This window comes from Rhagoletis pomonella, unplaced genomic scaffold, assembly GCF_013731165.1.
Source record: "Rhagoletis pomonella isolate Grant_MI unplaced genomic scaffold, Rhpom_1.0 Rhpom_scaffold_00009, whole genome shotgun sequence".
NCBI lineage: Eukaryota > Metazoa > Arthropoda > Insecta > Diptera > Tephritidae > Rhagoletis > Rhagoletis pomonella.
The window spans coordinates 467,163-480,650 of NW_023458563.1; the positions used below are offsets into that span (position 1 = coordinate 467,163).

The 13,488-nt window shown below is 34.5% G+C and overlaps 2 protein-coding genes across 2 annotated transcripts; one reads left to right on the plus strand and one right to left on the minus strand.

Moving 5' to 3' along the window:
* The first annotated feature begins 9,717 nt into the window (after positions 1–9,717).
* On the plus strand, positions 9,718–11,100 carry LOC118745527. The gene is made up of 2 exons (XM_036478974.1): positions 9,718–9,926; positions 9,978–11,100. The coding sequence occupies exons 1-2, from the start codon at positions 9,812–9,814 to the stop codon at positions 10,730–10,732; spliced, it is 870 nt and encodes a 289-aa protein (XP_036334867.1). The 5' UTR covers positions 9,718–9,811; the 3' UTR covers positions 10,733–11,100.
* A 1,335-nt stretch (positions 11,101–12,435) lies between these two features.
* Positions 12,436–13,382, minus strand: LOC118745528. The gene is made up of 2 exons (XM_036478975.1): positions 12,962–13,382; positions 12,436–12,898 (listed from the first exon to the last, which is right to left on the minus strand). The coding sequence occupies exon 2, from the start codon at positions 12,894–12,896 to the stop codon at positions 12,477–12,479; it is 420 nt and encodes a 139-aa protein (XP_036334868.1). The 5' UTR covers positions 12,897–12,898; positions 12,962–13,382; the 3' UTR covers positions 12,436–12,476.
* Between the last annotated feature and the right edge of the window lie 106 nt (positions 13,383–13,488).

Sequence of the window (13,488 nt, forward strand, 5' to 3'; positions counted from 1 at the left end):
CCATACAAGTTAGCCGGAAAAAACTATTTTATTGCTTCTGATGATTGGATTTGTCGTTAAGTGGCCATAAAGAAATTCACCTTGATCGGGATCGATTGGATAGCTCCGAGGTCCATTGAGGAGGGTTTGTAGCAAAAACGGTATATTGAAGTTATCTTATATATATAAATACGCCACAATAAAATTTTGAACCCCCTTTTTTGAGGGCATGGTTCGCTCGATTTCACTGAAACATATACCGATTTAAAGGATGTAGCTTCCTCCAAACCATAAATGTTCACCCCATTATACAGGGGGCGTGGTATCTGATATACATAGTAAAATATGAAAACCGATATATCTCTAAACCCAATTATGCTGGGGAACTGAAACTTGGCACGGATGCATAGATTCTAATTACCCCACTCACGGCGAAAAGTGGTTTGCATTCGAAAAGGGGGCGTGGCACTTCCCATACAAACTGAAATTTTCATATCGCTTATCTCTGGAACCGCTTAAGCTTACGTCCTGAAATTTGCCACAGCTATATATTGTTACGATAATCCTTGAATACTTGACCGGCGATACTAGTATAAATAATTTAACTGGTAGCTATTTTAGAGATATCTTAACCTAATTAAGTATGACAAAAGCTTTTAAATTAATTGTATAACTTTACACTCCAAACAAAACACTATTTCAAGTTTGAATGTAAATTGTTAAATATATTCAATTATTTTTTAATGAATATATAACTTATAACTACATATTTTTTGAGTTATGTCTGCGAAATGTCACTGTCGGAGTCTGAACTTTCATCTGTTTCATTGGTCGCGTAAGTTTTGTCCGAATCCTGGTGACTTACGAAATCTATATGCGGTTCTTTTAAGAAGCTGATGACTTCGGGCGGAAGAGATCGAAAGTTTTTTAGTGGCTTTTGGCGGTAAGTATTGATTAACGGATCAGACGTTATCAAAAGCATGTTAAGCAAATCCCTATTCGTGTTGACTCTAGAAGATTTTCGGGTATGTGCCACTCTGAATCGCCTTGTTGCGTGCTTCCTGAGCTTCTTCTGATAGCTGCCCTATTGGCACGATCCAATTTTTTGTAACTTCAGTAGAATGGCATATTATCTTATGAACACTGACTGGCATAGGATACCACTCGTATGAATTTAGGTACCTTCGTCTGGTTTCCTGGATGAATTTTTGAAAAGCGTCAATACTAATCTCAAATCCTGATGATAAGCAACTCAGTATTATATAAAACCTTTTTATAATTTCTTCTTGTAATCCTGTTATTTCAGCACTTTTGGTGTGGTTTATAAAAAATCTCCTTGCAGTGTTGCCATCATTAATTGTGCCATATCCAGGCTTTACGCCATCAATTATTAAGCCCATTTCACTTTTAAAACGAGACTGAATATATTTTTTGCGAAGTCCTACAGAGTCCTTGTCGGCAGTTTGCCTGATAATATATATTTTGACGTCTAATCTGTAAGCGATATGCAGCATACATTCGAGTGTTTTGATCCATGCATGTAAAGTTGATAGCCCGTAAGAATAATATTTAGCATTGGGCTCTTTTGTGAGTTCGATTGCATTCATTTCGCTAGGTTTGGCTCCGCAAATATAGCACGACTGAGTTGATTTGTGGCTTGTCAAATAATTTGCAATCTTACCATCGATCATCGTCAATACAAATTCAAATGTAACCTTAATATTGTGAGGTCCCACAGAACATTCAAAATCTTGTAAGCTTTCAATTTCATTCCAAATTCAATTGAATTCTTCAAGTGTAAAAACCTCAGTTTCTTTTGCGAATATGAATTTCATGGGACGACAAAGTCTAGTCGACGAAGGAGTAGGATTTTGCCAGATGATCTCATTAACATTTGCTGTAACTCGTAGCTGTAAAGGTACAAACGACAACAAAAACAGAGACGAATCCAGGCCCACCTCTTCCGTAAATCTTTGCTTATAGGTACTATGACCTGAACTACCATCTCCACCCCATTTGCAAATGAGCGTAAGCGAGCTGGAGTTCTTTGAAAGCTATCAAAAACTGATTGTTGTGCTTTGAGTAGCCGTCGAGTTGTATGGTGAACAATCTCTTTCACATTTAAAGAAGCATAAGTTTCGTTTACATCTATGGCACTTTCTGGTGGAAAACATTCTTGCTTAGCCCTTTGCAAAACGTGTTTTGAGGGATATAAATTATGTCCTGCAGCAATCGCCTGTTTTCGTAAAACTAAATAGCTATTTCGCGACAATTTGGCATCGACATACAAAGCGAGTGCTTCTTCACCTGTGTACACTCGTTTGGATTTGTATTTTTGTAAATTCTTGTATTGCATTGCAATTTCGGGAGATTCGCTTACACTTTGCATTAGTTTGGCTGCTACACGAAATCCACTTGAACGCTTAGACATATGAGCTGCATACGACAGCTCAGCATCAGATCGTGACTGAAGAAGATCACGTACTTTGTAACACTTTGCTCTGTCGTCGCAACTTTCAAATCTTTTTGTAGGTCTTCCTCGCTTAGAAGAGGAAGGTAACTCATCCCTCATATTCTGTTCAGGTTGTTTATTACAATTAACTTCCGCCAAAGCAAAGTCGTTTTTAAGCCAGAGCTCAAATTTTTCTAGGAACCTAAAACAAAACGTTCCATTACCAACTGATAAAAAAATCTCAGAACAAAGCTCTAACCTTTCCTTACAGTTACCAGCTGTAATCCACTTTTTGCTGATTTCATTACAAATGAAAGAAATTTTTAATTGAATTTTTCGCTTCATTTCATTATCCAAGTCTGAAATGTTAGCTTTTTCAAATGTTCGCGAACACAACTGAGCGACTCGTTCCTTTTTTGACGTAGCACACCACATCTCGAAAAACTCCATGCGTGAAAATGAAATTATTCTTTTTTCCATTGCGTTTCTTTATTTAACTTTCGCTTTTTTAGCACTAAACTTTTAATCGCATTGAAATCGTATTAGCCAAAAAACATAACAGAATTTATACAAAGCCAACTTATACACAAAAAAAATTATGTCTCTCCACTTAAGTGCTAATAACTTCTATATTTGTTATCCAATTTAGATGAGCAGGGTCTTATTGTATTTATAGAATATCATGCTTTGGCGTCCAAGTATGCGGAAGTTAACAAGTTCTTTAATGTTGATATTTTTACCGAAAGTATTTCTTTTATTATTATTTTTTTTATTATGCAAAATTTTCTATATATGTATCAATTGTTAGCTCCTAAACTATGAATGCGGTTGGAAAACATTCTTTACATATAATATGAGATTGGCCAACTATATAAAAAAATTTAATTTTTGTATGGGGCCTTCCAAAGGAGAGGATATAGGGATATGTTCCCAGGAAAATATTATTGGGGAAGGAAAAATAATGGGGGTATGTGGTACATTTGATCCCTTTAGAAGCAAATCTTGGGTAGGTATGACCCTTTTTCGTATTTCATTACAGACTCTGCTTGATATATTGTGGAGTTTAACATTGTTGCAAGGTCTGGCTTAAGTAGTATCTAAAAGAAGATATCATGAAGAGCTTCACAAAAAAAATTTAAGAAAAATACATGACAATACAGTGTTTAGATTGTCCAAAAAAGTTCGCCTTTGTTGATAATTGTGGACGAAAAAACGCCTAATTTTGACACATTACTCTATCTACGTCCCTCATCATATATCAATTGTTTTTATTTCATTAAAAAGAGCATCATTTTCTATGCCAAATACATTTTTTCCAGCGTCTTGGTACACAACTGTGATGAACAACAGACCACTTTTTAAAAATGTCTATTTGATTTTTGTACTTTTCAAAAAACAAAGTTTCAAAACTTCAAATTTAACCTACAAAAAAATAACAAAGTGGGCTTTCAAACACCAAAGGATACTTTTTTCTATGTAATTGGACATTTCCTAACAAGTTGGAATTATCAAAACATCAAAATTCCATTTTGATTTTTTTCCGGCTAAACTCGTCATATGGCCCATTGTGCGCCGTTACAAAGAAGTTCGTAATGAAACTAATAGTATAATAAAGCAAGCAAAGCGCTGGTATAGCAATTCTAAACTAGATCCCTCCCTTCCATCTAAAGAGCTATGGCGCAATCTGAAGAATTTTAAAATACATGGTAAAGAAAGATCTGAGTGTGATATCGAAGTTGATGTGCTTAATGATTACTTTGTCAGTAGTATAACCAAATGTACTGACGCCTCAATGGATTTTTCATCCTGTACCAGTTTAAAAGACGAGTTTCAATTCACTGCAGTTAGTGAGCTTGACGTTCTGAGGTCACTATCGAACATTAAAGCTGAAATTAGTCGAGAACGCAGAACGTCTACTTAAACGCAGTCTGTATACGCAGAATTTTGTCGATTACTGGAGCCCTCAGTGTTGCTTACTACTGCCACTCATCAATGCCTTTTCATAAACTTACCTTTTCAACTACAATTTTTCGTGCTATAATAGATTTTAGCTAAATATAAACTACTTAGTTTTCAACAAAAACCTTATTCAATAGTAAATTTCAAATATTTTAAACATATTTTGAATAGGAACTTATATCTTTTTTACCATCTGTAAAACTGACGAAGTGGCAACCATCTAAAGAAGGAGAAATCAGCTGACACGGAAAAATCTAAATTCCGCAGATTTCTGCGCTACGGGCTACAACTACAGAAAAATTCTGCGGTGTTGAGTTTTCATTTACATGGCGCTTTGGTAAGACAGATCGTGTCAGCTGACTCGGGTTTACGTACCGGTAGGTTTACGTTCTTGACTAATTTCAGCTTAAGTCCAATGCTATAGGTGAGGATGGAATTTCGTTGAAATTTGTAAAACTTTTAATGGGATTTATCATAGGCCCTCTAACCCACATTATAAATCATTGTTTTACAACCTCTGGTTTCCCACCAATTTGGAAATAGCTATTATACTGCCAGTTGCGAAAAAGATGAATGCTATCAGTTTGAGTGACTATAAGCATATAAGTTCTAGTTCGCTAAGTTTTACGGAAAAGGTAAAAAATTTAGGTTTCATTGTTAATACAGGTGGTGTACAGTAAATTAGATTCGATATCGTGCCTTAAAGTTAATGTTGCTTTTAACAATGCTACACGTTATGTATGTGGGATCAGCAGATACGAACATATTTCTCCTTGGCAGACAAAGATATTAGGCTGCAGCCTTGAGAACTACCTGGCAGCTAGAAATTGTATATTTATGTACAAACTTATTGTGTGGAGGACGCCTACTCAAGTAGCACAAAAGTCAAAAATACACCAAAATATTTTGTGTATTTTTTACATCGGCGTGATATACATTTTCAATATAAACAAGTAAGAAAGTCTAAGTTCGGGCGGAGCCGAACATTAAATACCCGGCGCAAGTATTAAATATATGTTTTCCACCTTTCCGAAAGCTACCGCTACATGATAAGCCGGGGTGTATACATTTTAAGTTAATTAGCGTCCTCAAATTTCGAGATATTGAAATTTCAACCATTTCTGAAATTTACCGTTATATGAAAAGCGGCATCAATTTTAGTCCGATTTCAACAATTTTCAACGGTTTGCTTTTATGTGGCAAGCACAATAAACATACCGAGCTTGGTACAAATTGCTAGAACGGTTAGCGAGATACATATATGTGATCACAAGTGGGCGGTGCTACGCCCATTTTCCAAAATTTTGTCATATGCGTATTTCTTGGTAAAGAATTCTTGCAACCATCAATTTTGAATAAATTAGCTTCAATATTTACTGATTTTTCGAAGATTTCGTATTTCTCGAAATTACCGTTATATGGGATGTGGGCGTGGTTATTGTCCGATTTTAGAAATTTTCGGCCATTTGATATGCTGTACCAGGACCAACAACTGTGCCAAGTTTGGAAGAAATTGGTGTAGCGGTTACCAAGATATACACATGTAACCATAAGTGGGCGTGGCTACGCCCATTTGCCAAAATTTTATATTATTATTTTTCGTCTAAAACTCATTGCTAATATCAATTTTGAGTGAATTATCTTCAGTATTTACTAAAATATCGCAGTTTTCGTTTTTCTGAAAATTACCGTTATATGGGAGGTAGGCGTGGTTATTGTCCGATTTTTAAACTTTTCAGCCATTTAGTATGCTGTACTAAGGCCAACAACTGTGCCAAGTTTGGAAGAAATTGGTGCAGCGGTTACCAAGATATACACATGTAACTATAAGTGGGCGTGGCTACGCCCATTTTCCAAAAATTTATAATATTCATGTTTTCCGTCTGAAACTCATTGTAAGTATCAATTTTGAGTAAATTATCTTCAGTAGTTACTAAAATATCGCAGTTTTCGTATTTCTTAAAATTACCGTTATATGGGAGGTAGGCGTGGTTATTGTCCGATTTCGCCCATTTTCAATACCATCCGTCCTACGCCCAAAAGAAGTTCACGTACCAAGTTTCGTTCAGATATCTCAATTTTTACTCGAGTTATCGTGTGCACAGACGGACGGACGGACGGACGGACAGACAGTCACCGCTTAATCGATTTCTCTTTTGATTCTGATCATTTATGTATACATTTGTCTATATCTATCTCGATTCGTTTTGCATGTTACAAACAACCGGTATGTGAACAAAGTTATAATACCCTTGTGCACAAGTGCGCTCGGGTATAAAAATATGCCATTTCTAAGCGCAGTTTTTGAACAGTTTATTTCGATTCAGTGTAAAGGTTATACCGCTTTTCTGTGCATTATTTACACCTACCGTCAATTTTTTTACTGATTTTCGGCATATATATTATGCCAGTGGTATACAAGTTTTCTTGTTTCTAGAACATAATATAAACTCCGTTGGTGTAAAATAAGTACTGGAATTTACATCATATTCTAGCATAAATATATTTTCATGAGTGTGAAGAGTACAAAAGGGTTCGAGGAATAAAATTTACTACTAATCAAATTTAATATTAACTCAGACATAAAATTTACACCGAAGCTCTTTTTTAATCTGCGCGACTTGGAATTCTTTTTATAAATCTCAGCATTCCTTTTCGTAATATGCAGACAAGAAAACCGCGAATATATATGAATGTGAGTTCCTAATTTAAAAAGGAGGTACATTCTGTCGAGTGAATTTCGGTACCACCCCCTCTAAAACTCGAGCGCCTCAAAATTTATAAGGATTTGAAGATTTTTAAATAAGTCTGAAAAAACTTATATTTTGAAAGCAATGTTTTTTCGCCATTATTAAATTTTTAAGAGATGCGCTGTTTAAAAAAGGTTCGAAAATACACATAAAGTGGCATATTTGAGCCAATGTACATAATGAAATTGTTAAATTAGTTAAATAATAGTAATTAGTTAAATAATTAGTTAAATAATAGCTTTAATATGGCGTCCAGCTGAGTTTCAGTATTAGGCTAAGTTTACAACCTAACGTATTAGCGTAGCGAGAATACATAAAAATCGCTTCTAACCAACATTTACACAGTCTTTGGTGTTTATCGCTGTGCAAGCAAATAAAAATTATGCAGTTTGTTAAAAAAGCTTTTTCTCATACTTAAAGCCCAAATAAATAAAAAATATACATATGTACATATTTATATAATAAATTAAACATCTCTTCTACTGCTATTATATACAATACAATATGCTTAAGTTTCGGTATAAATTGTCAAAGGGTTTTGGAAACAAAAAAAGTATATTAGGGGAATCCCTACGTAGCAATGTATCACACGTTTTGTCGCTTTCCCAACAACAAAATATGTGCTAGATTGGTACGTAGCAACTTTAAATCTAAAATGCTACTCATCGTAAACTCCCCTATTATACAAAATTAGTCGTATAATTTTGCTACAATTTAAACACTAGCTACTTTTTAATCGCCAGCGATTATGCTGGCGAAGAAGTTTCTTTGGATTGAGCGATTTCCATTGCATCGGGTAACGCTATTACTCTAGGTTGTGAACTTAGCCTTACTTTTATAATACTTTGAAAATATGGTCGTCGTTGAAAACTTACACAGACTCTTGAGTTTGGCACAAAAATATTTACCAAGCCAAGAACGGTGTATTTATTTTGCCCTAGACACAATTCAGTTTGAGAATTTGGTATAGAAAATGTTTCTTGTCAAAGTTGACAGAAGTTTAAGCGCCTACCACACGTCCATTATTCGAACGCAAACGCGTACGTATACATTTCAACATGTTTTGTTAACGTTCGCGTACGAAAAGAAGAAATCAAACCAGTGTTCGCCTATGTTATGTAGAAAAAATTCTCGCTGTTGTTGTACTCGTATGTACTATGAAACTTATAGCTGCATTTGTGAAGGCACGATGTTGAATCATTAGTACCCAAACAAACTTTAAGCGTGTAGGGGTGCCTTATTGATGCATATTTCACCACAGGTGTATTAAACATACCAACCAGTGTTACCACTCGACAATATTTTTAGGAACAAAAAATCCTACCAAATCAGTTTCCAAACTACCAATTTTTTTTAATCATCAGATATTGATATTTTATTTCGTTTCTGATTTTACTTCATGTAAAAGTATGAGTCTTTGAGATTAATTCAATTTATATCAATTATTTTATGTCTCAAATGTAAAAAAATACAATCGATATAAACATTTTATATTTGGTAACAAAAAAAATGTATTACTGTGCTCGCGCAGTTTTATTTTTATTTATTTGTTTTCATTTAACCATGATGCAATAAAATTACGGAATGTCAGCAACATAATCTTAATATTTCGGTACGAGTTTTAGGCCATTTTAGCACGCTTTCAGTACGCTTTTCTACTTTCACATCACCATTGTATTACCGCCATTCGACAAAATTTATTTACAATTTTTACAAATGTTCTAATAAACGAATACTATGCAACAACAGCTCACTGCGTTTTTGACATTTCGAATAGGATTTATTTTCTATTATAACTTCAAAACTTCGATAGGATTGCAAAACATCTTTAAAATTTGGAACCGGAAATTCAAATCGAAGAGAAATCAATTTCGAACGAAACCAGAACAGCCCTGAAATGAAACTACCAATTTATCAAAACGGCAACACTGATAGCAGCTCTACTTGTGGTATGTATAATAAGCTCATATTAAAACAGGCAGTGTATTATGTACACACACACTAGCTTCGTTTCTTTACTTTTCTAGCAGATCATTATCAGGAAGAAGAATGGGAAGAATTAGAGAATTACGCTCACAGCGAGTGAAATGTAAAAAAAAGTCAAGAAACGCAAACTATCAGAAACTAGCTAGTAAACACCTGACCGATGCTTTTGACAACTGAACATATGTATTTGCTGCGAATTTTTAATCGCATTTTATGTTTAAAAATTGTTCACAAATACTCAGGTTTTGCCACACTTTATCAAATTTAATAAATCGCCCATTTTTATCAAAAAATACAAAAATATGTTAAACAAGCAAATCAAAGTAGCTGTGCCTAATCTCTAATGTTGGAGCAACAGCTGAATTTTTCCCCGCATAACGTGAAAATTATGTGTTTCTTGTAATTTGCTTTTGTAATTTTTTACTTATATTCGGCTAACACTACCTTGTGTAAATGCGCCTATCTGTAAAGAACCAAAGCTACTGTGTGGTGTATTCAATTGGGGTGTTCACAGTTCGTTCCAAATAGTGTCTCAAAATGTAGACGTCTTCATTTTAAGACGTTTTTAGCATCAAACTGTGAGCACCCCTTTCTCGCAGTCGTCGCAAAACTTTACTGCTGTTGCCAGACATTTCTTGTTTGGGTCAATTCGAAAATTTAGTTTATAATTCATATTCTGCTTTGAATGCTCTTTGAAAATTGTCAATGCGATGCTAATATGCCGATTACAAGTGAAAAAGGAGAACTGTTAAATGGACTGTGCTTCCAAAATGCACTAGATTTATTAATGAATGATTCAAGTAAGAATAGCTTTCATACTATAAATAGTTTCTAATGGTGCTTATTCAAAGGTGACGATGAAAATGAGGAGGACATCATGTTGGCCTTTACCATCAATGTTGTGGAAACACTTACAAATCGACGAGCAACTCATTTTTATGTTCCGAAAACACAGGATTGGACGCAAAGTGTGCTTGGGCAGTTCGATAGCAACAGATGTCGTCAGATGCTACGTGTTGAGATCGAGGAGTTCAGCTACATCTTATCGCTCATCAAGGACGACAAGGTTTTCTCGAACAAAAATGGCGTTCCTCAGCTGTCTATAGAACGGCAATTGCAGATTGCCCTGTTCAGACTTGGTTCAAGTGGAGAGAGTGCATCCGTTCGAAAAATTGCTACATTGTTTGGATTTGGTGATGGTGGCACATTAAATATTGTAACATATCGTGTCATAAAAGCGCTCATTAATTTAAAACACAAATTTTTGTTTTGGCCGTCAGAAACTGAGAGGAAAGCTATCGCAGCAAAGACAATGCATGAGCTACCCGGATGTATTGGTTATGTTGATGGGTCTGAAATTAGGCTAGCAGAAGCGCCGGTTAAAAATCATGAGCTGTATTTTTCCCGAAAAAGCAGTATTCCGTTAAAATGCAAGTCGTTTGCGATTTTAATTTGCAAATTCATCAAGCAAGCTTGGGCCACCGAGGCAGTGTTCACGATGCCAAGATATACAGCCTCTCACCTATTTGCAAAAATTCAGCAAGGTACTTTTCGGAGAAACAGTGGCTGGATGGTGATTCTGCTTATCCAGTTGGTGCCAACTTGATAACAACATTCAGACAAAACAGTACTGAGCTAACAAAGGGCAAAAGAGACAAATTCAATAAATACTTTTCCAAATACAGAGTGAGGGTGGAAAACTATTTTGGAAAACTAAAGGAGCGGTTCAACAGTTTAAAGGAAATGCGATTCCGTTTACAGGATACGGATAATCATAAAATGTGTTGTGAATGGATATTAGCCTGCTGCATTCTCCACAACATAATACAGCAGTATCAGCAGGTTGGTGAAGAAACCGAAGGGTGTGAAGCTGTTGTTTATCCAGCTGAATTTTCGGGTTCTTCTGTTTCTAGACTGGAATTGGCTAACTTTATAAATGAGTGAAGAAATACAACAAAATTACTGATAATTAAATTGAATAGTTTTATTTCTTTCGTATTAACATACATTTCTATACTAAATTAATTATTAAATTCAGTCTCCTTTATAAAATAGTATTTAGTTTTTAAAACTATAATATTCAACATCTTATATATGTATAGTGACATTTTGACAAGTTTTGACTTTGTTTGTTTAATATATATTAACTTTTTATAAAAGTATAGCTCGTTATATAACAAAAACTATGTACGTCCAAACTTCGAAGTTTGTACAAAGAAATCAACAAATTAACCTTTGTAATCTCCTTTATAAAATAGTATTTAGTTTTTAAAACTATAATATTCAACATCTTATATATGTATAGTGAAATATAAAACTGCGGCAAACCATTTTGACAAGTTTTGACTTTATTTGTTTAATATATATTAACTTTTTATAAAAGTATAGCTCGTTATATAACAAAAACTATGTACGTCCAAACTTCGAAGTTTGTACAAAGAAATCAACTAGAAAGCTTATTGGTATTCAGTTCTACAGCCCATTAAATTTTAGAATATTGAAATTTAAGTGCAAGTTAGAAGTTTCTGAAAAATGCTGTTGATTTTTTGCTAATTTTGAATTTGCTGAGTATGTTCGAAAATATTTTATAAGAAACTAAAAGCACAATACCATCTGCAAAAAATGTATCAAAAATCAAGGAGATTTTTCATAAACTTTACACTAGAACTAATAGGCTATAAAAGTGCATACCAAAACATTTTCTAGAAATTCTAATCAAAAAGTTTGAAGTTTTGATGAAACTTTGTTGATTTCTTTTAATTTTTGTACTATTTAAGATTGAAATTTGGATTTATGTGGCTTTTGTTATAAGAACCATACTTTTATAAAATATGAGTGAACATTAACCAAACAAAAGACAAATTGTCAAATTGTTATTTTGGCTCTCTCGGCTGAGAAAGCGCGTCTTAGAACAATTTTCTTCAACCCAAATCTGATATATGGCATTTTTAAACCATTCGTTGTTATAGGAGAAACCATTTAAATGAAAGTTCCAAACTTGGTACGACATTTAGAAGAATTCTACAAATTTTCTTAAAACTGTGAAACTTCTTAATCAGTTTTTAAAATTTTTTGAGTATTAAGTTTTGTACCCAGTTACACTAATACCCAGTTATACTAGTTATACTATACAGTCTTATACTAAATGTAAATTTTTAGTTTTTGAAATTATAAAAAATTTAATTTTGATTCGTTTACATTTTTTGTAATTTTAATTTTTCTAACTCCATTTCTTTTTTGATTTCCAGTTCTTTCATTGCGATTCTTTCTCGCATTTCGAGCTCTAAAATTCTGAGCCGCTCATCACTTTTAAATTTTTCTTTTTCAAAGCTAAATTGATCTGCTTTCAGTTACACTTCTTTGGCTTTTAAAGCCAGCTCCTCCTTCTTCAAGCCTAACTCCATTTCATTACGATGTTTCCTTACCTCCAATAAACTAGAATTGACTTCAAGTACTTGGGATAGTGCCGTTCTGGAATATATGCCTTTCCGCAAACTTTTTACAGGAGTGTTTATAGCCTCGGCGTTCGCTTGCACTAGAGTGGAGGGTGATGGCACTAGTGCTTCATTTTCTACTTCGTCATTGCCGGTGTGGGGCAATTCTTCCGATACAACTTCAATAAGGTCGTCATCAATTATATCAAACGTTGGCGAGTACCTGTCTATTGCACTGTTGTCCTCCGAGTCGATGATGCCTTCAACCGCTGCAAACTCTCTATAGCCAAAAACGTCCTCTAACTCGTCATACAATGGGCATTGTTGTAGAATCATTCCTATTGTCCCAATTATATGTTTTAATTCAAAAGAATAAAAATTTACATGTATGTTTTACTAACCTCGGATAGTTTCCCCGTCCTTGAAAGTTGCAGCGCCTGTGGAGTTTTCCGTTCCCTTTGCTCTTACGTACGCTTGCCGCAAACTCCGCACTTTGTTACGAACCGCCTTCCATTGGATGCCCTCTAATTTAAATTTAGCTAAATACTTACTATAATAAACATTACAGCTTGGTTTTCCAGTGGACGATTGTCGCGTAGAAAATTTATTAAAGTTTGTTGCTCCGCTTCAGTCCATTTTTTATAAGGCGCCTTTGGTTTGTTATTCTGAAAAATTGTAACTATTTAACTTAATTACCAACTGCTGATAGATATTTTTTCTTTTTTACCTTGATTTGATTGTTTTCATCAGCCATTGCGCTCAAGTTAAATGCAAATACGGAAAACGTCCACAATAAAATCAAATTATCTCATTGGTGTTGCCATAATGCAACCTTACTGCGAGGTTGCAAAATGTAGACGCGTAAAAAACATACCTTTGAGTGTGACAAAATGTAGACGGCGTCGTTTTCCAATTTTGTATGGGAAAC

Excerpts from the sequence above, each read along its gene's own strand:
- LOC118745527 (XM_036478974.1), top strand. The coding sequence starts at position 9,812 with ATGCTCTTTGAAAATTGTCAATGCGATGCTAATATGCCGATTACAAGT. Across the intron at positions 9,927-9,977 it reads TTTATTAATGAATGATTCAA|GTGACGATGAAAATGAGGAG; the intron begins GTAAGAATAGCT and ends GCTTATTCAAAG.
- LOC118745528 (XM_036478975.1), bottom strand. The coding sequence starts at position 12,896 with ATGATTCTACAACAATGCCCATTGTATGACGAGTTAGAGGACGTTTTT.